The sequence below is a fragment of the Anomaloglossus baeobatrachus genome, chromosome 9, assembly GCF_048569485.1.
Source record: "Anomaloglossus baeobatrachus isolate aAnoBae1 chromosome 9, aAnoBae1.hap1, whole genome shotgun sequence".
In the NCBI taxonomy this organism is placed as follows: Eukaryota; Metazoa; Chordata; class Amphibia; order Anura; family Aromobatidae; genus Anomaloglossus; species Anomaloglossus baeobatrachus.
In genome coordinates, this window is record NC_134361.1 from 193,848,313 (window position 1) to 193,872,838 (window position 24,526).

General features: G+C 41.2%; 1 protein-coding gene across 2 annotated transcripts in view; it reads left to right on the forward strand.

The window, feature by feature from the left end:
• The window catches only part of LMX1B (LIM homeobox transcription factor 1 beta), a 252,598-nt gene extending 228,444 nt beyond the window's left edge, over positions 1 to 24,154 (forward strand). Inside the window, exons 3-8 of one of the 2 annotated variants that reach the window (XM_075322836.1) lie at positions 986 to 1,218; positions 12,145 to 12,323; positions 12,579 to 12,656; positions 12,759 to 12,825; positions 16,973 to 17,134; positions 23,301 to 24,154. In XM_075322836.1, the coding sequence (XP_075178951.1) occupies positions 986 to 1,218; positions 12,145 to 12,323; positions 12,579 to 12,656; positions 12,759 to 12,825; positions 16,973 to 17,134; positions 23,301 to 23,458 (877 nt within the window). In that variant the 3' untranslated portion in view covers positions 23,459 to 24,154. The remainder of the gene's footprint in view (positions 1 to 985; positions 1,219 to 12,144; positions 12,324 to 12,578; positions 12,657 to 12,758; positions 12,826 to 16,972; positions 17,135 to 23,300) is intronic. The other variant, XM_075322837.1, reaches the window with a different exon arrangement.
• The last annotated feature ends 372 nt before the right edge of the window (positions 24,155 to 24,526 follow it).

The window sequence follows — 24,526 nt, forward strand, 5'->3', positions numbered from 1 at the left end:
ACAGCATGATTATTGCACAGGTGTGCTTTAGGACACTCACAGTTAAAGGACCATTTTGCTTATTAGACAGCATGATTATTGCACAGGTGTGCTTTAGGACACTCACAGTTAAAGAACCATTTTACTGATTAGACAGCATGATTATTGCACAGGTGTGCTTTGGGACAATCCCAGTTAAAGGGCCATTCTGCTGATTAGACAGCATGATTATTGCACAGGTGCATCTTAGGAGAATCATAGTTAAAAGGCCATTCTGCTGATTATACAACATGCTTATTGCACAGGTGCACCATAGGACGATCACAGTTAAAAGGCCATTCTACTGATTAGACACCATGATTATTGCACAGGTGTGCCTTAGGACGATTACAGTTAAAGGGCCATTTTGCTGATTAAGGTGCACCTGTGCAATAATCATGCTTGCCAGCGTAAGGCCCACCTGTGCAATAATCATGCTGGCCAGTCTAAGGCACACCTGTGCAATAATCATGCTGGCCAGTGAAGGCACACCTGTGCAATAATTATGCTATCTAATCAGTATCTTGATATGTCATACCTGTGAGGTGGCAGAAGTGCTCACTAACACAGATTTAAACAAATTTATGAACAATATTTGAGAGAAAAAGGCCTTTGGGGAAAAAATAAAAAGTCTGAGATCTTTGAGGAAATAGGAGCAAAAACAAAATTGTTGGGTTTATATTTCTCTTAAGTGTATTTACCCAGGCTTATTGTCTTGTCTTATTAGTGGATGGGGGGTCCATGATCGCACCCCCATGATTGATATGTTATCACCTATCCTGCTAGCTGGCAGGTAATATGGCCATTTACCAGACTCTGTTATGTCATGTATGACCATGTAGCATTGTCTAACTGGGCAGAATGTTAAATCCAGGAATCTGGACAATCTGCCTGTATGTCTGCATAGAAGTTGAAAAAACAATAAATATTTTCTAAATTCACCATTATGTATACATATGTTTTTCAGACTTTTTGCAGCAAAATGCAGCGGTTGCATGGAGAAGATCGCCCCAACAGAATTTGTCATGCGAGCCCTGGAGTGCGTGTATCACCTGAGCTGCTTCTGCTGCTGTGTGTGTGAACGACAACTAAGGAAAGGAGACGAGTTTGTACTGAAGGAAGGACAGCTTTTATGTAAAAGTGACTACGAAAAGGAGAAGGATCTTCTAAGTTCGGGGAGTCCAGATGACTCAGATTCTGGTGAGTAGGAATTTAGAATGTTATCACTTAAATGGACACTCAAGAAAATAATACATTTCAATATGGTTAAAGGAAATCTGTCAGTAGGATCAACCTTCCTAAGCCATCTATATGGGAAGGGAGGTCATAGAACGTTGAATAAAATGATACCCTGATATCTGTGATCCGATGTGTTGTTCCAGAGAAATCAACATTTTTGTTATATGCAAATGAACTTGGCTGAAGAATTGTCACAGGGTATGTAATGACAGAACAAGGGCCCCTAGGCTGGCCCTCAGTCTCGAGACCCTTTGCTATTCCTTATCTCGGAGGTAGGCTTGATGGTAGCCAGGTCTGAGCCCTCAGCGTGACCCTAAAGGCCGTTTTACACACAACGACATCGCTAACGAGATATCGCTTAGGTCACGGAATTAGTGATGCATATCCAGCCTTGCTAGCGATGTTGTTGGGTCTGACACTTACGAGCGACTGCTAACGATTCCAAAATACTCACAAAATTGTTGATTGTTGACACGTCGTTCATTTTCCAAATATCGTTGCTCGTTCTGGACGCAGGTTGTTCGTCGTTCCTGAGGCAGCACACATCGCTATGTGTGACACCCCTGGAACGACGAACAACAGCGTTCCTGAGTCCTCCGGCAATGAGGTGGGAGTGACGTTCATGCGGCTGCTCTCTGCCCCTCCGCTTCTATTGGTGGCCTGCTGTGTGACGTCGCTGTGACGCTGCACGGACAGCCCCCTTAAAAAAGAGGTTGTTCGCTGGCCACAGTGACGTCGTTAGGAAGGTAAGTTCGTGTGACGCGTATCTGCGATATTGTTCACCACGGGCAGCGATTTGCCCGTGACGCACACACGATGGGGCGGGTGCGATCGCTAGCAACATCGGAAGCGATATCACAGCGTGTAAAGCGGCCTTAAGGGCGGCTTTGCACGTTGCGACATTGCACGTGCGATGTCGATGGGGTCAAATCGAAAGTGACGCACATCCGGCGTCGCAGTCGATATCGCAACGTGTAAAACCTTTTTGATACGATGAACGAGCGCAAAAGCGTCGTTATCGTATCATCGCTGCAGCCTCCGACATTTCCATAATGCCGGTGGAGCGACAGGTGCGATGTTGCTCCTCGCTCCTGCGGCAGCACACATCGCTGTGTATGAAGCCGCAGGAGCGAGGAACTTCACCTTACCTGCCGCCGGCTGCAATGAGAAGGACGGAGGTGGGCGGGATGTTTACATCCTGCTCATCTCCGCCCCTCCACTTCAATTGGCCGCCTGCCGTGTGACGTCCTTAGGAAGGAGGCGGGTCGCCGGCCAGAGGGACGTCGCACGGCAGGTGAGTGCATGTGAAACTGCCGTATCGATAATAATCGCTACGGCTGCTTTCACTAGATATGGACTATATAGGACTATCGCTGCAGCATCGGTAACACATTGTTACTGATGTCGCAGCGTGCAAAGCCCGCCTAACTCCTTTACGAGCCCTGATCTTACGCCCCCTCTCCTTCACCATTGGGGCAGGCTGGAAATCACAATAACAAACCTCCAAATAAACAACACAGACAAGGGAGAACGAAAATCCATACAAACTGCACTCAAACACAGAGGAGAGACAATATGTGTACAGGCAAATAAAGAAAAAGGGAGGAAGTATCCACAACACAGGGGAAAGAAAGCCATGAAACTCATAGGGTGGAGGGGCGACATGACTAGAGGGAAGGGAAGGAGTGATGGGGATTAATAGGAACAGGAATGGTTGTGTATAGGGCAGAAAAGGGGATTGGTGGGTAGGAGGAGTTCTCCGGAGGAAGAGGTGGGGCAGATAAGGGGTGTAAGTAAAGAACCTTGTCTTACCCCCTCTCTCTTGACTTCCGGATATGGAGCGATCCCCGCCCACCCTCCCTTGTGTTTTTCTACGGAGGGGAATATTTGGCTGGGTTGTTTTTTTTTTCTTTGTCACAGCAGCGGGGGGTAGGTCTGGTCCAGAGGCGGTTGAAGGCAATGGTAACTGGACAAAGAGACACCATCTTGGTATGGTGGCTTCGGGTTCCGGGATGTTGTAGGCACGGGGTTCTGCAAAGTTGGGGGTATTAATCCGTCGGTGATTAATACCTCATCTCTGGGTCGGTGTGTTGCGGCCAGGGATATTGGAGTGAGAAGTTGTTCCTGGACTGGGCCTACCCAGGGTTTTATATTTACTGTATTTATTGGTTACTGCGTTACCTATTGTTATTTGTTGGGGTCGCCCGTTGGACGGCGCCCCCTTGTGTTTAGAATGTAAATAATAGCAAATAAAGGCTGCTGTGGCCAATTTATACCAAGTCACATGCAGTCCGTGTATTATTTACAAATGGTATTGGTGGGTAACACACACACACAGCACGACTGGAGAATCCTTCCTCAATGGTCATGTCTACACCACTCAAAATCGCAACACAGATCACCATAAACAGGATCACCACTAAGACTGGTATCGCTGGAGCTTATGCTAAAGCTGTAATCAGCGCTAAATAGCAAGGTCTTGAATCTTTTATAGGAAGGAAACAGCTTTAATTTTTAATTAGCATCCTGAGCTCCTAGCAGAGTTCCCCAGGTCAGCAGGAATTAACCCCTGCAGGACTGAGGAAACGAGCACATGAAACAGCCAATGCCCAGCTCTGGCTGAACAACTAGCAGACATCAGGTATGCAGTATGAACAGAGCCTGACAACTATTGTGCCTGGACCTGAACACCGCATGACAAGACTCTGCCTACAGAGCTTATTTTAAATTAAAGGGCGTGTTACCAGTGTGAGACATGTAATGACTGACAGTCTGCTCTCCTGATCTGATAACGCCTCCTGTCATGCAAAATTAGCTTTGCCACAGATTCTTTGGGAGATCTATGTCCGGCCTAGAGATGTTATCCGCTCATTTACATAATCTGAAAATGTGGATATTAAGGTATCATTTTATTCAACATTCTATGACCTACGTGCCCATGTAGATGGCATAGGAGGGTTGATCCTACTGACAAATTCCCTTTAAACTAATAAAACCATAGGTGTTCTTTAACCTTTTGTCACGCACGGACTAAGGGAAAGTCCGACGTGAGGCCAAACACACTAATTTAAAGGGGTAACACCACGACAAACAAGGGATACATCGGGGAAACTTTAACATCGATGGGCCTGTTACGGAGGGGACGATTAGATATAAAATAATATGAATCAATCGTCACCCAAAGTCCGCCGGGCAGATTATAGGGCCACAACAGGACTGGTAGACGCACACAGCAACAGATTAACTGAATTAGGAACAAAGGGGACGTTAATGTCACACCCCAACGTGTAGTGTGTCCCTGTTGACTTCACAGGAACACCTGTGCTGGTCACGTGTGTAGAGACATATCAGACCAACAGCTCACCCAGTTATACTCTATAGGACACCAGGGACATAAACCAGGAACCGGTCACGTGCGTATGGGGCACGAATGACCGTAAACAGGTATATAGGTATCGGTCACGTACGTAGAGGCACGTCAGACTGAGCGGACTACCCAGTTGGCGTCGCTAGGTACACAGCGACTGGTACACACACACACACAAACGTCTGCCTTAAGCTCTGCAGGCCACCGGTCACATGTTTACGGGACACGTCAGGCTGGGAGGGTAACCAGCTAGTGATACTGGAGACCCGAGAACTGGTAGGACAATGGATGACCCTCACTGTACCGAAGTACAGGCATGCACAGATACGAGTACCCGGCACTGTCGCCTAACCCTGAAGTAGTCACTGTCCTTTGCTATATAAATGCGTGCCACAAGCAATGCAGGTAAATAGCGCAGGAACCCACACACTCTCACAGCCAGGTTAGCTGCCTTAGCTCTCACCATACAGAATAACACTCACGCTCCGATGGGCATTTTACAGACCTTTTATAGCCGGCTCCATGGCCCAGGCCACATGGCATGTGGTAATGGCGTCGGCTGCAGCCATACAGAGGCTGCCACATCATTGCTGATGTCATGATGACCAATCAGGGGCTGCCATTCCCATCGCTGATGTCACTGATGACCAATCAGTCGCCGCCTTGTCATTGATGACATCACGCACATGCTCAGTATGATTGCATAAGCACTTAGGCTCAGGATGGTACAAAACTCTAGCCACCTGATGCCTCAAGCGACTGTCAGGCGGTGCTGCGGGGTTGACCGACCCCAACGTGGGAGTCAATGACGGGGCTGGACCGGTTCGAGGCACAACAGAACGCCGAATCGTAACAGGGCCCTAGCGCTAGTCAGAGGGACGTTGGACACCGCCTCCACTTACCTGCCACTGCTCCCTGCACTCCTAGCCAGTCCCTATACAGGTTCCTCACCTGTTTGTGAGCAGGAACCGGAATCCATGAGTGACCCTACAATAGTCCGTGGCTAGGGAGTGGGCAGGTAAGGGACGCTAGCCCCACCACTGCACCGAAACAACACACGAGGGAAGGAAAACAGACAGGGGGGAAAATATACAATAACTGCTGCAGTCAGTACCAAAACTGCAGCCACCACAGCAACCTCAAACTCCTTCTACCTCCTGGCTCATCATCCAATTGGCAAAGAGAATAACTGGAACCCTCTGTTACAAGCAGAGGGTATACAAAGGTACTGGGAGTTCTCCCAAACCAGAAGCACCTGAGGAGAAGGCAATGAGTAAGCTCCTGGCAAGGAGAAACTGACATAGACCCATTACACGCCAAAAGAAAGCAAACACATGGAAGACTCAAGTCCTGGATCTGTCACTAAACTCTTATAGAAGAGGGACGATCGTGACACGTTTAGGCAAGGGGCTATGCGGACTTGGAGAGAGGGACACTTTTTTAAGCCTTCCATTAAAAAAGGCATATAGCTCATTTCTACTGAAGATGAAGACCCGGGCACTTGTAGCTTGGGCAAATATGATTGCTCCCATCAAAACAATGGGCAGATTCCAAACAATCTCTATAGGGTTGGATCCCAGAATCCCTAATATAGGTTGCCATATGTCCTAAAAAAGCTAAAAATGGAAAGAGGATCACTCCCTCATATAGTATGTGCTAATACAGCTGTCCTAAACAAGTATGCAGTGGAAAAGCATCCACCTTGTTGTCATGTGCAGAAGATAGTTTCTATTAAAAGGAGTCGGTCAGCAGTTTGTGCTATTTAATCAGAGAGCAGCATAATATAGGGCAAGTGAACCTGATTCCAACGATGTATCACTTAGTTTACTGGGTGCAGCGGTTTTGACACAGAGTTCTTAAATGTAGGATGCAGCAGAGCTCAGAAATCTAACTCCGCCCACATGACAGCTCTCTCTGTACATTGTATATTGACAGGGAGTTGCTAATTAGATAAAGGGGAGAGCATGGACAACTGCTCAGAAACCCTATATTCCAGTTAGTGATAATGTCCACATGATAAAATAATCATTGTAAGTAAACAACAGCACACAGCCTAATAAGTGATACATCAATAAATTCTGTGATTTAACCCCTATCTCTTGCTGTCTACAGATTACATAGCAGAAACCTGCTAAGAGATTGCCATTTCTCCAAGCAGGTGATGGCTGCTGCACCAAAAAAGGCATAGGATGATCCTCCTCTCCTTGCTTGACCAAAGTAGACAATAGGTCCCAATGGATAACTTTGCCAACAAATAAGTTCCTTTTCGCCTTGAGCTATGCCTTGAAAGATTACCTTGACTCAGGCTATTAAAAATATTGGTCTGTTTATACCATATAGGAAAGCACAACGCGTTTTGGCCCAGATCTTAAGCCTTCCTTTTGGGAGGGAGGCAGATCCTGTACACAGGACCTGTGCTGAAATATGTAGTTCTGACAAACAAGTGCTTGGATCCCACTTATCATTTTTCAAGGCAGGTGACTTGTTTGGTTCATAGAGATATAGGTTCGCTTTTGGGTTATCTGACCCTATCACCAATACAATATGAGACAAAAGACGAACATCACAATTGTTCTTCTTGACCGGGAAATTATGTAAAAAAATAACCCTATTACATCATTGTCTACCTTTCTGTTACAATGGTACTGTCCTGATGAGTTTGGGATAGCAAGGAACTGGACTCCCTAAGCTGTCCCTCAAGCAAGGGCATCCTATGCTATCCCTAACCTCAGGGATACTCTTAATGGTGGAAAGGCCTGAGTCTCCTTCCTGGCCCTGCTCCTGACCAGTCCTGATCTAATTCCTCCGAGGGACGGGACAGGAGTGTGTTGAAACCACAGATAAAGACAGACAAGGGAAAATCAAAAACTTTTTTAAACAGCAAAAGAAAAGACAATGAGAAATTCAGGAGGAAAAAAGAGCAGGAAGGAAGTACAAAACAACAGGGATACAGTCCACAACCGCACCAAGCAAAAAGCAACATATTAAACACAACTTTCACCAGAGAGAGTCTGGGACATCACACCTCACAGGCCAACACAGAATAAACTTTAGCTGGCATGGGTAGAAGGATGGGACACCACACCTCACAAGATAAACTATAGCTGGCACGGGTAGAAGGATTCCAAGTGTATAAATAGGAGAGGGGTAGATGTGATAGGTCTCCCCACAACATGTGATTAAAGGAGTAAGCAGACTAGCAGAGATTAACTCTTGCTAACCTGCATATGAATCAGCACACAGCAGTTTGACACCTGAGTCTGCCTGTGTTGACCCAGATACCAGAGAAACCATCAGGCGGAGTGTCAGAATCTGCAATCTAAACAGTGCTGTATTGATTTCCTGAATGCACTATAGTAAGCGTGTGTGCTGTATTAATTTCCCGAGCGCACTATAGTAAGCATGTGTGCTGTATTAATTTCCCGAGCGCACTATAGTAAGAGTGTGTGCTGTATTGATTTCCCGAGCACACTATAGTAAGCGTGTGTGCTGTTTTGATTTCCCAAGTGCACTATAGTAAGTGTGTGTACTGTATTGATTTTCCGAGTGCACTATAGTAAGCGTGTGTGCTGTATTGATTTCCCGAGCGCACTATAGTAAGCGTGTGTACTGTATTGATTTTCCGAGTGCACTATAGTAAGCGTGTGGGGTATTAATTTCCCGATCTCACTATAGTAAGTGTGTGTGCGGTATTGATTTCCCGAGAGCACTATAGTAAGCGTGTGTGATATATTGATTTCCTGAGTGCACTATAGTAAGCATGTGTACTGTATTGATTTTCCAAGCGCACTATAGTAAGCGTGTGTGCTGTATTAATTTCCCGAGCGCACTATAGTAAGAGTGTGTGCTGTATTGATTTCCCGAGCACACTATAGTAAGCGTGTGTGCTGTTTTGATTTCCCGAGTGCACTATAGTAAGTGTGTGTACTGTATTGATTTTCCGAGTGCACTATAGTAAGCATGTGTGCTGTATTGATTTCCCGAGCGCACTATAGTAAGCGTGTGTACTGTATTGATTTTCCGAGTGCACTATAGTAAGCGTGTGGGGTATTAATTTCCCGATCTCACTATAGTAAGTGTGTGTGCGGTATTGATTTCCCGAGAGCACTATAGTACGCGTGTGTGATATATTGATTTCCTGAGTGCACTATAGTAAGCATGTGTACTGTATTGATTTTCCAAGAGCACTATAGTAAGCATGTGTGCGGTATTGATTTCCCGAGTGCACTATAGTAAGCGTGTGTGATATATTGATTTCCTGAGTGCACTATAGTAAGCGTGTGTGCTGTATTGATTTCCCAAGCGCACTATAGTAAGTGTGTGTGCTGTATCGATTTCCCGAGCGCACTATAATAAGCATGTGTGCTTTATTGACTTCCCGAGCGCACTATAATAAGCGTGTGTGCTGTATTGATTTCTCGAGCGCACTATAGTAAGCGTGTGTGCTGTATTGATTTTCTGAGCTCACTATAATAAGCGTGTGTGCTTTAATGATTTCCCTAGTGCACTATACTAAGAGTGTGTGCTGTATTGATTTCCCGAGTGCACTATAGTAAGCGTGTATGCTGTACTGATTTCCCTATCTCACTATAGTAAGAGTATGTGCTGTATTGATTTCCCGAGTGCACTATACTAAGCGTGTGTGCTGTATTGATTTTTTGAGTGCACCATAGTAAGCGTGTGTGCTGTATTTATTTCCCGAGCTCACTATAGTAAGAGTGTGTGCTGTATTGATTTCCCGAGTGCACTATGCTAAGAGTGTGTGCTGTATTGATTTCCCGAGCGAACTATAGTAAGCGTTTGTGCTGTATTGATTTCCTGAGTGCACTATAGTGTGTGCGCTTTATTGATTTTCCGAGCGCACTATACTAAGCGTGTGTGCTGTATTGATTTCCCAAGCGCACTATACTAAGCGTGTGTGCTGCATTGATTTCCCGAGCGCACTATACTAAGCGTGTGTGCTGGATTGATTTCCCGAGCGCTCGTAAAATAAATCTTATTAATTTGGAGTTCAAGAGGCATAGAAGGAGTGTATTTTGCTCACGTGTTTACTCCCTAATAGAGTATTTGCTCTAAACCAGACAAACCCTTTAATCTTTTCCAAGTTTATAAAGTCTCTCTGTAGTGTATAACAATATGTCATGTTGTTTGATATGTATAACTGTGTGTGCTACAATGTATCAAAGCTTCTGCTGCTTTCTACACATTTCTTTGCACTGCGTGAATCCTGTTTATTTTTACATCAAGCAAAATAAGCAAATTATCCATGGACTGAAGTTGATTATATAGGGAGCCTAGACAGAGCAGACATGTCCGACACAGTACTGGGGAAAAAAAATACATAAAACCCAAAAAATTAATATGTATTATTTTGCATATATTATATTTATACACTCCGGTATGGTCTGTTGGGTACTCCTAATCACAACGTTCTGCCTCCCTGTATAGTATATGCGCCTGTATGATATATCACCGTACCCACTCACTCACAGCATGACATTATATATCTCTGCAGGTTCTTATAACTCTAGCATTTTATTTTATAGCTTTGACTATTACAATATTGCTGCTCAAGTCATTATATCACTGCATGTTATTACGTTGCTGTTCAAGATATTTTATGGCTTTGCCACATTTTTTGCACAGATGTCTGGTGGTCCAGCATGTAAGAATCTGTCTACGTGATATATATGGCTGTGTTATGTGAAGCCAATGATTCTCTAAGGACCTATTTCTAGAAATGACTCAAACTTTTCAAAAAGAAAAAAGATACAAAATATGAAAGAATTTGTAGAGCTTTTTTTCTACTTTCTGTTTTCTTTCTTCATATTTTTTTGCCGTCCTCCCTTTCTCCTTATTTTACATCTACTTCTACTCCTTTCCCTCCTCATTTTGCTTCGCGATCTTCTCTCTTTTACTTCTTTACCTTCCCTTCCTTTAACTTTTTCTTCTCCCGTTTCTATTTTTCTTCTTTTTCTCTTTCTTATTCTTCCATTTTTTGTTCTCCATCTTTTCCCCTCCTCTATTTTCTTATTCATCTTTTTCTTATTCTATTCATTCTTCATCATCTTCTTCTCCTTTTATTCCTTCTCTTTCTTCTTCTTCATTTGTCCTTCTTTATATTCTCCTATTCCTTCTCCTTATTTCTTATATCTTCTCTTGTCCTTTTCTTTGTTCTTTTTCTCTTTCTTATTCATCCATTGTTTGTTCTCCGTCTTTTTCCCCTGCTCCATTTTCTTATTCATCTTTTTCTTACTCTTTTCATTCTTCTTCATCATCTTCTCCTTTTATTCTCTTCTCTTTACTTTTAATTTGTCCTTCTTTATATTCTCCTATTCCTTCTCCTTTTTTTCTTATATTCTTCTCTTGTCCTTTTCTTTGTTCTTTTTCTCTTTCTTATTCTTCCATTTCTTATTCTCTGTCTTTTCCCCTCCTCCATTTTCTTATTCATCTTTTTCTTATTCTATTCATTCTTCTTCATCTTCTCTTTTTATTCACTTTTCTTTCTTGTTCTTCTTTATTTGTCCTTCTTTATATTCTCCCATTCCTTCTCCTTTTTTCTTATATTCTTCTCTTGTCCTTTTCTTTGATTTTTTTCTCTTTCTTATTCATCCATTGTTTGTTCTCCGTCTTTTTTCCCCTCCTCCATTTTCTTATTCACCTTTTTCTTATACCATTCATTCTTCTTGTTCTTCATCATTATCTTCTAATTTTATTCACTTCTCTTTCTTCTCCATTTCTTCTTCTTTATATTCTCCTATTCCTTCTATTTTTATATTCTTCTCTTGTCCTTTCTTTCTTCTCTTTCTCCTCCTATTTTTTCCATTTTTTGTTTTCCAGCTTTCTCCTCTCTTCTCTTATTCATCTTTTTCTTATTTTATTAATTCTTCTTCATCATCTTCTCCTTTTATTCACTTCTCTTTCTTCTTCTTCTTCTTCATTTGTCCTTCTTTATATTCTCCTATTGCTTCTTTTTTTTTACTTTCTTCTCTTGTCTTTTTCTTTCTTCTTTTTCTCCTCCATATTCTTCCATTGTTCTCCGTCTTTTTCCCCTCCTCCATTTTCTTATTGATCTTTTTCTCATTCTATTCATTCTTCATCTTCTCTTTTTATTACCTCCTCTTTCTTATTCTTCATTTGTCCTTTATATTCTCCTATTCCTTCTCCTTTTTTCTGATATTCTTCTCTTGTCCTTTTCTTTCTTCTTTTTCTCCTCCTTATTCTTTCATTGTTTGTTCTCCATCTTATTCCTCGCTTCCATTTTCGCATTCATCTTTTTATTATTCTATTCATTCTTCTTCTTCTTCATCATCCTCTCCTTTTATTCACTTCTCTTTCTTCTACATTTCTCCTTCTTTATACTCTCCTATTTCTTCTCATTTTTTCTTATTTTCTTCTCTTGTCCTTTTTTCTTCTTTTTCTACCTCTTCTCCTTTCTATTCTTCTTCTCAATCTATTGTTGTAACCGATTTTTGGAATAACAATTTAAGACTTTGCTTGTATTTTATGCTATATTATAGTAAAGAGTGATGATGAAGAAGGTGACATAAAGCCAGGAAAATGTCATGGAAGTCAGGGAAAAGGCAGCGATGATGGTAAAGACCCAAGGAGGCCAAAACGACCACGGACAATCCTCACAACGCAGCAAAGAAGGGCATTTAAAGCATCATTTGAGGTGTCTTCAAAACCTTGCCGAAAGGTATGTACATTATATATTTATGTAACCATCATGGGTAATTTTCTTTTGTAAAGTTGTGTCCTAGTTGTCTTAATAGTTTGTCCTATAGAGGCTCAGTTTCATCAAAGCCTCAACTGAAATATGTTTTGGGAAGTAGAAAAAAAGGAAAACCTACTCATAAGAAGAAAAATACTATTCAATCACATCATTGCTTGTAATTCATACACCACCATTTATACACATATTGAGAATAACTATTTGCGGTAAATTCCACAGGTTAGGGAAACATTAGCAGCTGAAACAGGACTCAGTGTACGAGTGGTCCAGGTGTGGTTTCAGAACCAAAGAGCAAAGGTATGTTATACTCATATATACAAACTATATATCACTGCATAGTTCATTTTTTATTAGATCACACCATTTTACTCATTGTCTCCTATCATTCTGTTTAAACAGATGAAGAAATTAGCGCGAAGGCACCAACAACAGCAAGAGCAACAAAATTCTCAGAGACTTGGTCAAGGTAACTAACATAACTGTCGAAAGTAGTCAACTCTTTTCTGTAGTGCTCTATGTATAATGCTGTATATGTGTAGTTCATATCTTGACTTTGACCCTCAACTATGCCTGAGTCATCCATAGGTATATATATATATATATCTATAAATATAAATATATATATATATATATATACTGTATATATATATATATATATATATATATATATATATATATATATATATATACATATATATATATATATATATGTAGCAAGGACAACAATAAAATAAGAGACGGTCAAATTTTAATTTCTATTGTTTACTTTTGTGTAGCTTACAAACTATACCTTTTGTGAATAATATTGCTTCTTCTGATTATTTTCACTTTTGTATTTTACCTTTATCCATAGATTCTCCTTATTATTTATGTAGCTAACAGTAGCATCTAAAACTATTACCATATCAACTACTTAATTATACTCCCAGTCTAAAAACTATTATATTCCAAAAGGGACCGTCATGGGTCCTCCTCAACCCCATTTTTTTTATTTACATGTAATGAATATTAGAATTTTGTGAATGTATGTTTGTGTACCCTAAAAATTATACCTTTTGGGAATAGTATTGCTTCTTCTGATTATTTTCACTTTTGTGTTTTACCCTTATCCATAGATTCTCCTTATTATTTATGTAGCTAACAGTAGCATCTAAAACTATTACCATATCAACTACTTATTTATACTCCCAGTTTAAATATTATCATATTCCTAAACGGACCGTCATGGGTCCTCCTCAACCCCATTTTTTATTTTTTTTATTTACAAATAATGAATATTAGAATTTTGTGAATGTATGTTTGTGTACCCTAAAATGATACCTTTTGTGAATAATATTGCTTCTTCTGATTATTTTCACTTTTGTGTTTTACCCTTATCCATAGATTCTCCTTATTATTTATGTAGCTAACAGTAGCATCTAAAACTATTACCATATCAACTACTTAATTATACTCCCAGTCTAAATACTATCATATTCCAAAAGGGACTGTCATGGGTGCTCCTCAACCCCATTTTTTTATTTACATGTAATGAACATTAGAATTTAGTGAATGTACGTTTCTAATATTTGAGTACATTATGTGATTTGAGTTAGGACAATAAATTGTGTTATTGGTAAATTAAACCTCTGTATGTTATAAGCTAGATAATTGGAGCTAAATAGGTCCACTTTTTGTTCTTTTAGAAAATAGCCCCCACTTATCATAAGCTGATGATTGACACTGCTTAAAACAATGTTCCCACTTGTTTTATTGCTTCTGTTGATAAAAAAGCCATAATAGTTATGACAGATCTGTTTTTATTTTCAAAAATATCAGAACCCCTCACAGAAATAAAGAAGCCGTAGGTTGACAAGATCTTAAGTACAACTATAAGAAGCAAAATATTTCACATTAATCTTCAAGATTACCAGTAGAAAAAAATCTAAATTTACAAGTAATATCTTAAATCTTAGGTATCAATCCCCATGAAAACCCTATATCATATACTGCCAAAAACTTTAGCCATAACCAAAACCATAGTAAAATCCTAATAAATCTTTCCAATATGTAAAGCTGTTTAAAATAATATCAATATAATTTGAGCCTTATCCAAAATAAAAATGTTTCCCAAATGTTATCCTTCAGAACCTTAAACTTAATCCTGCTCCTTTGTAAAGCCTTAATTCTAGCTTAAATCCTTCTAAACTTCTAAACCAAGTATTCTATGTATACTGAACTATACGAGGAACTCTATCCAAAGTCTTTAACTTCCAGTGAGGACTTTCAGCAATGTTAACTCACACCACTGTAATAATTTGTAGCAAATAGCCAGGAATATTCTCACTTTTTCTTGCCTTGGAGCTGTGTGTCTGAAATTGTGTTTCAACCTGTAAACCCTATTATACCTTATAACCTGCCTATTCTATTAATGGAAGACCTTTTGCCCCATGTGAACGTTTCTATACAACCTGTTAGGGTACATTCCCACGATGAGCTTTTGGTGAGTGTTTGATCCGCCAAAATTCCTGCACCATTTCTGCACCTGTAATGTAAATTAGATTACCTGTGTTTTTGTCAATGCGTTTTTTCAACGTATGTTTTTATCATGTTTATGATGCTGCAGTTTTTTTGTCTGTGTGGTATGCTTTCAAGAGGACCAGCCACCAGGCTGTAAAGTCCCTGTAATATTGCATTACATCCATATCTTAGTTTATTAAGCCTAAGACTCCATTTTATAGAAATCCATTGGCACAATTTAAGGTATGACCTTGGCTCAGAACTTACAGTCTCCAGCAACTCTAGGTCTTTCTTCATCCTCCGCCATCTTGCTTCCCGGCTCAATATTCCATGCATATTCCTATATAAACTAAAGCCATTGCTATACTGTTTCTTTCATGCTGGTTCTATACATACCTTTACTTGTGAGATCGGATGTATACTTTCTGAAATATAGGCAAGTAAAGTTTGTGAAATTCACTGTTACTTGATTGATAGGTGCAACGAAATATCTAATAGGTGGGTCGGGTTTTGCTAGTTATTCCCACCCCTGTCTGCCTTCCTATCCTTCCTCCCCTCTATCTCTTTTATTACAGGGGGAGGAAAGAGGGAGGAAGGACAGGCAGAGAGAGGCAGGAATAACTAGGATAACCTGACTCACCTATTAGATATTCCATTGCACCTATCAATCAAGTAACAGGGCATTTCATAAACTTTACTTGCCTGTATTTCAGAAAGTATACATCCGATCTCACACCTAAACGTATGTATAGAATCAGCATGATAGCGCCAGTATAGCACTGGCTTTAGTTTATATAGGAAAATCCTGGTGGTTGGTCCTCTTTAAATATAGCTGCTTTGTTTTTGATACCTCCTATTTGGCTTTCACAAAACTTTTAGCAACTCTTAGATGCAGAGCACATGTGTTTTTTATCCGTTTCTTCTGCAGAAACGCACTAAAAACCCATGTGCATTTTTTATCTATGGATTTTCCACATCTAATGCAAGTCTATAGGGAAAATATGCACAGAAAAAAACAAAAATTGACATACTTCAGATTTGAAAAATGCACCAATGGTCAGTTTATGAAGCGTGAAAAAGAAGCACAGTGGGGATGAGCTCTCTATGAATCCCATCCACTTTGCTGGAACGGTAAGACACTGCATTATTGACACAGCAAAAACACGCAGCATCAAAAACTCACCAAGAGCTCATCGTGGGAACGTAACTTTACACAGTTTTTTTCTCCATCCTATAAAAAAGAATTTAAGTGATTTTTGATGTTGCAAAAAAGGATATTATTTCCCCCCAATTATAGCGTCACTACTAATAAATGTCTATATACAGGATGGTATCACAGATTGGTCTTATTTCCAGACTGTGACTGAGATGCAAAACAAGACATTGCAGTGGATTGGCGTGTTAATATGTTCTGAAAAACTATTAGAGCTATTTTCTTTTATTTTTTAACTACTCCTTTAAATCTCAGTAGATATTTGCATAAGGCATAATGTCTATGTGGCAGTTAGAATTTAAAGGGAACCTGTTGTAAGGCTTTTAGACCCCTAAGCTAACATATTCTATTTAAAGTCCTTGTAATGTTGTATTACATCCATATCTTAAGTTTAATAAGTCAGTGACTCCATTTTATAGAAATCCATTGGCACAATTTAAGGTATGACCTTGGCTCAGAACTTACAGTCTCCAGGAACTCTAGGTCTTTCTTCATCCTCCGCCATCTTGCTTCCCGACTCAATATTCTGTGCATATTCCATCGTTGGTGGTGCATGTGCAGATTGGTAGTCCAGCTTGCGAACGTCATCAAGACCTTACTGACAGGAGGCCGATGGCCGGCAGGGAAAGATGAGACAAAGCTGAGAGCTGTAAGTGCAGAGCCAAGACCCTTGTACTTGTAACTCGTTTGTATACCAATTTGTCAATGGATTTTTACAAAATGAGACATGGGTTTTTAAAATAAAGCTATGGACACAATCCCCATTACAGGGGCTGACTTTAGTTTGTCGTCTGAACCCCATTGGACAGGTTCCCGTTGATAGAATGAACAGACAAATGATAGAGAGATAACAAACTTTGCAGGACTGAGTGCATTAATGTGGCTCCTTGTCACCCGTCAGAGGTCATGTCCAGCCGCATGGAAGGGATGATGACCTCATACGCCCCACTGGCCCCCCAACAGCAACAGATCGTCACGATGGATCAGAACAGCTACAGCACAGACCCCTTCCAGCAAGGACTCACCCCTCCTCAAATGCCAGGTGACCACATGAATCCTTATGGTAAGCTGCGTGAACCCTGTACAATGACACTGAGTATCACCAGGTATAGACTGTACATTTATAACTCCTGTATAACGCCATTGGGAGAAGACAAGGCATGCCAATATCTTAAAATCTATGACTGTGTAACTGATCATTTTAATGGAAATCCAACAAAAAAAGTTGATTGCGCTGCTCGGATAGCTCCGGGGTAAACATGAACAATAGGAATAATGGGTAATCCAGCATCTTTCGGAAACATGAAGACCCAGTGTCCTCAGATCGATTACATTATGTTTTTATACACATCATATTTCTAATAAATTGTTTTGCAGCTGTGGATGTTGGATCACCTTTTATTTCAATTGTTCATTTTAATGTAAATGTCCAATTTGAAGGGAGCCTGTCAGTAGAAAATGACTGTTCAAACCAAGCAATGGATCTCAGCTCACCTTTTGCATAAACAATTCCATGCACCTTCTCATCTACTAGTTTTACTTCTGTCTGTTCCCTTCTTTGGTTTTTGTAATGCCAGTGTTGTCAATAAAGGAAGAGACACAGAAAGGTGTGGCTACACCAAGGGTTCACCGAGAGCGTGAGCTTGGTCTGAACAGTACTTTTGTGCTGACAATCCAGTTCCCTTAAAGAGGTCCAACCACCAGGATTTTCATATATAAACTAAAGCCAGTGCTATACTGGTGCTATCATGCTGATTCTATACATACTTTTAGTTGTGAGATCGGATGTATAGTTTCTGAAATACAGGCAAGTAAAGTTTGTGAAACGCACTGTTATTTGATTGATAGCAGCTACAGAATATATAATAGGTGGGTCAGATTTTCCTAGTTATTCCCGCCCTTGTCTGCCTGCTTGTCCTTCCTCTCCCTGTCTCTGTTATTACAGGGAAAGGAAGGACAGGCAGGAAGACAAGGGCGGGAATAACTAGCAAAACCGATCCACTTATTAGATATTCTGTAGCACCTATCAATCAAATAAAAGTACATTTCACAAACTTTACTTGTCTGTATTTCAGAAAGTATACATCCGATCTCACAACTAAAGGTATGTATAGAATCAGCATGATAGCGCCAGTATAGCACTGGCTTTAGTTTATATAGGAAAATCCTGGTGGGTTGTCCTCTTTATGCTATTTTTTTTGTGGTCCTTTCACAGCACAATGTTCAGTTGGGAGGTGGCAATTTAGAGGTTCAAGTAACAGATCCTGAACACTTGTCTAGCATTCTTATCTTAAAACATCAGCTCTATTAAGAGACACTCGTCTCAAAAGCTGAAAATCAAGTTTTGTTTAAAGACCCCCATACAAATTAGAAAGCTATCGGCCAATCGTTTGGCCACCTCTCCCATATACAGGAGTGGTTACTCTTCCGTGTTCTCTATGAGGAAGCAGACTTCTTCGTTGTTGGCTTAATTCCGAGAGAACAGCATTTAGTAGTCCAAAACTGGACATGCCCAATCGATATCTCCCTTGACAATCAATTTGCCGGTGCACCCATACAAAACAGAGTATCGGGCATGCCCATCGATATTAGTGTGTGCACTCAACAATTGTCTAAAGTGTTTGGAGAGGCTTGAAGGTGCCCACTCTGATGTTTCACCTACAAAGTCCTTGTTGATCTCCTGATCCAGGGATGGCTTTTTGAGTCTATTTGCATGCTTAGGTGACTTGCTTGGGAACCAGTGTAAAAAATAGCTCACAGTCATCATGACTGTCCGTATGCAGTGTGCTAATTCTTATACAGGTCATTACAACTATTGCGTAGGGCATGGGCAGAGAGCAGAAAACATCTGTCAATTCCACAAACCACCAAAGACCATGTAGTTGAAGTTGAGAATTTAGGTGGACTCCATCATTCCAGACAAAAGCTGAATGTGCAGGCGCATCTCCAGGGACATGAACCACACTCAGACACACAGTCAAGGCAATCTGTAATTAAATTTTAGATAAATCAATTAAGTTTTACAAAATGTTTCCCAAAAAACCTATATACACTGACGAGCAAAAGGGTAACAATGTTTTGAACTATTGACTTTCAGGCTCCATATCTCACCATCCACTACAGGTTTGAGAATGAGACAACCTTGATTTTATAGACAATCATCTTGGCTATCTCTTACATAAATTTGACTTTTGCGCCTGGTGTTTGAAAAATCCTTTTCTTCCTGTATACTACAAATTACAACCTGTTCTCACATTCCCTAATGGCTCAGTGTCTTATTAGGTTTATTCCTAAGTGAAAGGTCACTGGTTGGAATCGAGAGGCAACCATTAAGCAGATTTCCCAAGAAAAGAGAAACAGCATCATGGAACTCATCGATTGCGGCCTGTCAGCCAAGAAAATTGCCAAACTCCATCATGTGAGGCCATGACAATTGGAAGAATACGAAATGAAGTCCGTCCATCCATTCAAAGCCAAGAGTTGGATGTCCAGGCAAAATATCAGAGTCAACAAGTCGTCTCATCACAAGGTCTATCAGTTTGACAAGCCCAGCAGTGGAGGCGGCTCGTATGCTTTACAATAGTGATATCACAGACGGACGTCCATGCAAGCACCGGGCAACACACGTTACACAAGTCTGGAATGGAGGCCCGAAAAAAGGTGAAGAAGCCTCGACTCCAAGATCATCATAAGAAGCGTCGACTTGAGTTTGCAAAATAGTTATGAGACGAAAGTCAATAGATGGCTCTGATGGGTGCAAATGGGTCTGGAAGAAACAAGGGAAAAAGGAGCTAACGGATAGAGAAATTGAAGGGACTGTCAAGTTCGGTGAAGGAAGCCTGATGATATGGGGTTATTTCACGGCCAATGGCGTTGGATACTTGTGACCAGGATCGATGGTCTCAATGCTGAGCTATATGTGAATGTCCTACAAGACGAGTTACTTTGTACACTCGAGTACTACGGGTATGAAAAGAATGACATAATGTTCCTGCAAGAGAACAGCCTGAAGCATATGGCGAGATTGTGGAAGAAACGGTTCAATGACAATGAAATAGAGGAGCTGGATTGTCCCCACAGTCCCCCAGACCTCAACCCAATCCAACTCTTGTGGGTAGAGTTCAAGAAAGCTGTATACATTCCCAAGTGAGCCAACCAGTATACACCAACACTAAGAACGTGTAGAAGAGACCTAGGATCAGAATTCGGTCGAGACATGCTTGAATTTGGTGAAGAGCCCAGAAGCATTCAGGCAATGCTAAAAGCCAAAAGATAGATTTACAAAATATTGAAATTTAAATTTTGGATTTTTAGGAGCAAAACAGTAACAATGCAGTGACAAGAATCTGCATAACTAATCATATGCTAAATAGTTGCAAGTCAAATTTATATATATGATAGGAAAGATGGTTGTCTATTAAATTAAGGTAGACTAATGCTCAAAGTTGTTGCGGATGGTGAGATATGGAGCCTTAAAATCAAAAGTTTAAAACATTGTTACCCTTTTGCTCGCAGGTGTATCTACTCAACTCGGCCCTATAACATGCTGCCTGATGATCAGATACCCTTTAAATTGTGGGTTGTGGATGACTTTTAAAATTATTTGGAATCTATGGAGCTGATAAATACAGGTTGGGTCCATTGCAACAAGATTTTGGATATTTGGCTCAGATATGACCAACTAGGCTATGCTTACTATGAAGAGTATTCAGTGTCCACTGAGTGTTGGAAGGTCCCAACATATGAGAAAAGAGGTGAACTGTGTCATTCTACAAATGTTATTAAATGAGATGGATGAGATCCAACTTCTTGGACCATCACCAATCACTAGAACAGGCAACCCAAGCCCACCATCCCCCAAACCTACAGGAGTATGGTGAAGTGGAGTCTCTATTGAGCCATAGTCAAGCATGTTGTACTGTGATGTACTGGCAATCAATGACTGTTGTAGCAGTCAAACTTCTACCAATCTGTTGTCTCCTAGAATATCCCTTTAAAGAGGATGTCCACTACTTGGACAACCCCTACTCATTTCCTTTCTTCACTCCCCTAAAAATAAATCAGCGTATACTCACCGGTTCCAGCGATGTCTGAAGTCGCGTTTCCGAGGCCTACGTGACATTGTTTCAACATACGAGCTCCATGACCAATCAGCACCCGGCGTCTGTCTCCCTACTTTCGAACATTTGAGCAAGATGTGAGCGCAGTGCTGACTTCCTGCTTAAATGTCCAAAGGTCAGGTGAAGGAAGCCAGTGCTAATTGGTCGCAGAGCTCACATGTCTTAACAATGTCACGTGGACCCTAGGAACGCGGCTTCAGACATCGCTGCAACTGCGGCCGCACCGGAGGTGAGTATAGGCTTATTTATTTTTACCGGGCGAACAAGGGGAAGGAGAAAGGGTTGTCCAAGTAGTGGACAACCCCTTTAAGTTACAATACTGCTTTGTTTGACCCTATAGAGTGTTCAAAAATAATATTTACTTTTTTATCATGTAAATTTCAATGGCAAAAACTTCAAATTTGACTTATTCTCATCTATTTTAGAGTAATTTTTTTTTACGAAGCTGTATTACATGTCATTGAATAGGCTGAATGAGATTAATAGAGACAGTGCCACTTTTGTCCATAGGTTGTGCTTCGAATGATGCAGTACCAGTAACAGCCAAAGGTCAGGAGTGTCGCTGTGTCTAGAAATCTAATCACCTAGAATTTGTAACATGTTCCTTAAAGAGGTGCCATTATTCAGCATCAGTGGCCACATCGATGTAAAACTCATAGGGAGATATCCGGTGATGTCACGTCAAGTAGGCCCCAGTTGACCCGACATCAGGGATACTGGGGCCTACCTTGGTGATGTCGGCTCAACTCGAAGTTGATGTGACATCACTGACTCTCCAAGGTCACAGAGTCCAGGGGTCATGTGACGGGGGCATGCGGACCCCAATAGCACCACTTAGAGTCAGAATTTATTTGAGAAAAGCCTTCCCTATGAGTTCTACATTGATGTGGCCACCAATACTGAATAGTGGACCACCCCTTTAAGTGTTCTTCATATTATTTTGCCATGTTAAAGAGTTTATCTGGAACTCTTTTATTTTTTTACTATGGGTCTAAGAACATAAAGTCAAGAAGTTACTATCTACCTCCCTGTGGTGCTCGGTGCCAATCTCTGCCAGGTCAGAGCAGTCATGACCACTCCTGACGAAGATTTTGAGGCTTCCATTGATGCCTTGTCAACAGAGCAGCTCTTCTTCTTCTTCCAGGCTGCTCTCTTTACGTGACATTCTGCCAATGTCATGCTGATTGACCACCAGCTCTCCATTGTCTAACTGCGGGGAGTCGACTTTGATGTCAACAGTTTTGCTCAGTTCACAGAGCAGAGCAGAAAAGGAAGAGCTGGTCTGTTGACGAGACATCAACAAAAGCCACAGAATCGCCGGTGCTGTGGTGCTCGGTGCTGATCTCTGCCAGCTCAGAGCAGTCATGGACCACTCTCGCTGAAGATTCTGTGGCTTCCATTGATGTCTTGTCAACAGAGCAGCTCTTCTCCTTCCAGGTTGCTCTGCATTACTGCCGATGTCATACTGATTGACCACCAGCTCTCCATTGTCTAACTGCGGGGAGCCGGCTGCTCTCTTTACGAGGCATTGCTGCCGAGGTCATGCTCATTGACCTCCAGCTCCCCGCTAACTGTGGGGAGCCTCCTTTGATGTCAAAAGTTTTGCTCTGTGTACACAGCAGAGCAGAAGAGGAAGAGCTGCTCTGTTGATGAGACATCAACAGAAGCCACAGAATCACCCGTGCTATGGTGCTCGGTGCCGATCTCTGCCAGCTCAGACCAGTCATGGACCACTCTTGTCGAAGATTCTTTGGCTTCCATTGATATCTTGTCAACAGAGCAGCTCTTCTTCTTCCAGGCTGCTTTCTTTACGGGTCATTGCTGCCGTCATGCTGATTGACCTCCAGCTCCCCGCTGTCTAACTGCGGAGAGCCGACTTTGATGGCGCCAGTTTCGCCTCATCAACAGAGCAGAGCGGAAGAGGAAGACTTGCTCTGTTGACGAGATATCAGCGGAAGCCATAGAATCGCTGGCAGGAGCTGTCCGTGACCACTCTTGGTCAGAGCTGGGTAGAACAGACCAGTAGTTAGTTGTAAAAAAATTTGTAAGCATTTTGAGTTTTTTTCATCACAAATTACTGATTACTACTTTTATCTCTTCCTCTACCAGGTAATGACACCATATTTCACGATATCGACAGTGATACCTCGTTAACAAGTCTCAGTGACTGCTTCTTGGCTTCGTCAGAAGTCAACTCCATGCAAGCCAGAGTGGGAAACCCCATTGACCGACTGTACTCCATGCAGAGTTCCTACTTTGCATCATGAGGGCTTCCATCCATTTGTTCCTTACAACAAAAAAAAACAATAAAAAACAAAGTGGACCCTTTAGAGACTTTCGACAGCCATATCTGTGCAGTTCTCCTTTCCCGCTCCAAACTGAGCAGTGAACATAACCTCGCGATTGGATCATCTCCGCCCCCTGAAAAGTTCGGAAAAAGCATGAGCAGCGACCTCAATTTTTTTTCCATTTCAGATGAACGATTATTGTAAAAAAAGCAAAAAAAAGGAAAATATAGAATTGTGTAAAAAATAGAATTTTTTCCCCCTTCTAGAATATTGGAAGACTGAAGCCACCGATGAAAAATGTCCCTTGTCTTCTCTGAAACTGCATGAGTGTCACCGTGATGTGGAATTATCAAATTTTGAACTGTGACGAGTTATTGTAAATGTGACGTTTTAAACTATTTTATTTTATTTTTTTTTTCCTTTCTATATTTTTTGGTTTGATTTTCTCCATAGACAAGAAGGGTAGTTTTTAGCCATTATATCATACGAGCAGACAATGATTTCTCAGAGTCATTGCCGTCACAGGAAGGACTGCATGTTTTTCTGGAGAGAAATACAATTTTTTTTTATTTTAAATTAATGGTCTTATGTTCCTTTTAAGGTGCTTTAATGATGAAAAACAAAAAAAGAAATAAGAAAAAAAAAACACGACAACTTAATTTAATAAAACTTACAACAGTCATGCATTCTGTCAATTCGTAATGTTGGCCGACGATACAAAAAATAATGGTGGAATTACTTAAAGGGAATCTGTCAGCAGGTTTTTGTTATTTAGTCTGTAGGGGTTGAGAGCCTGATTTCAGGAATGTGTCACTTATTAGGCTGTGTGCTGTAGTTTCAAAACAGTGTTTTATCAACAGGAGATTATCACTAAAGGATGAGCTGTCTCATGCAATGCACTAAAGCTAATCTGTGTAACTCCGCCCCCACCACCGAATTGCAGCTTGCTGACAATGAACAGTGTTCACTGGAAGCTGCCAATCAGTGGTGGGGGTGGGGTTATATAGAGCTAAACATTCATAGCTCTGCTACAGCTACATCAAAACT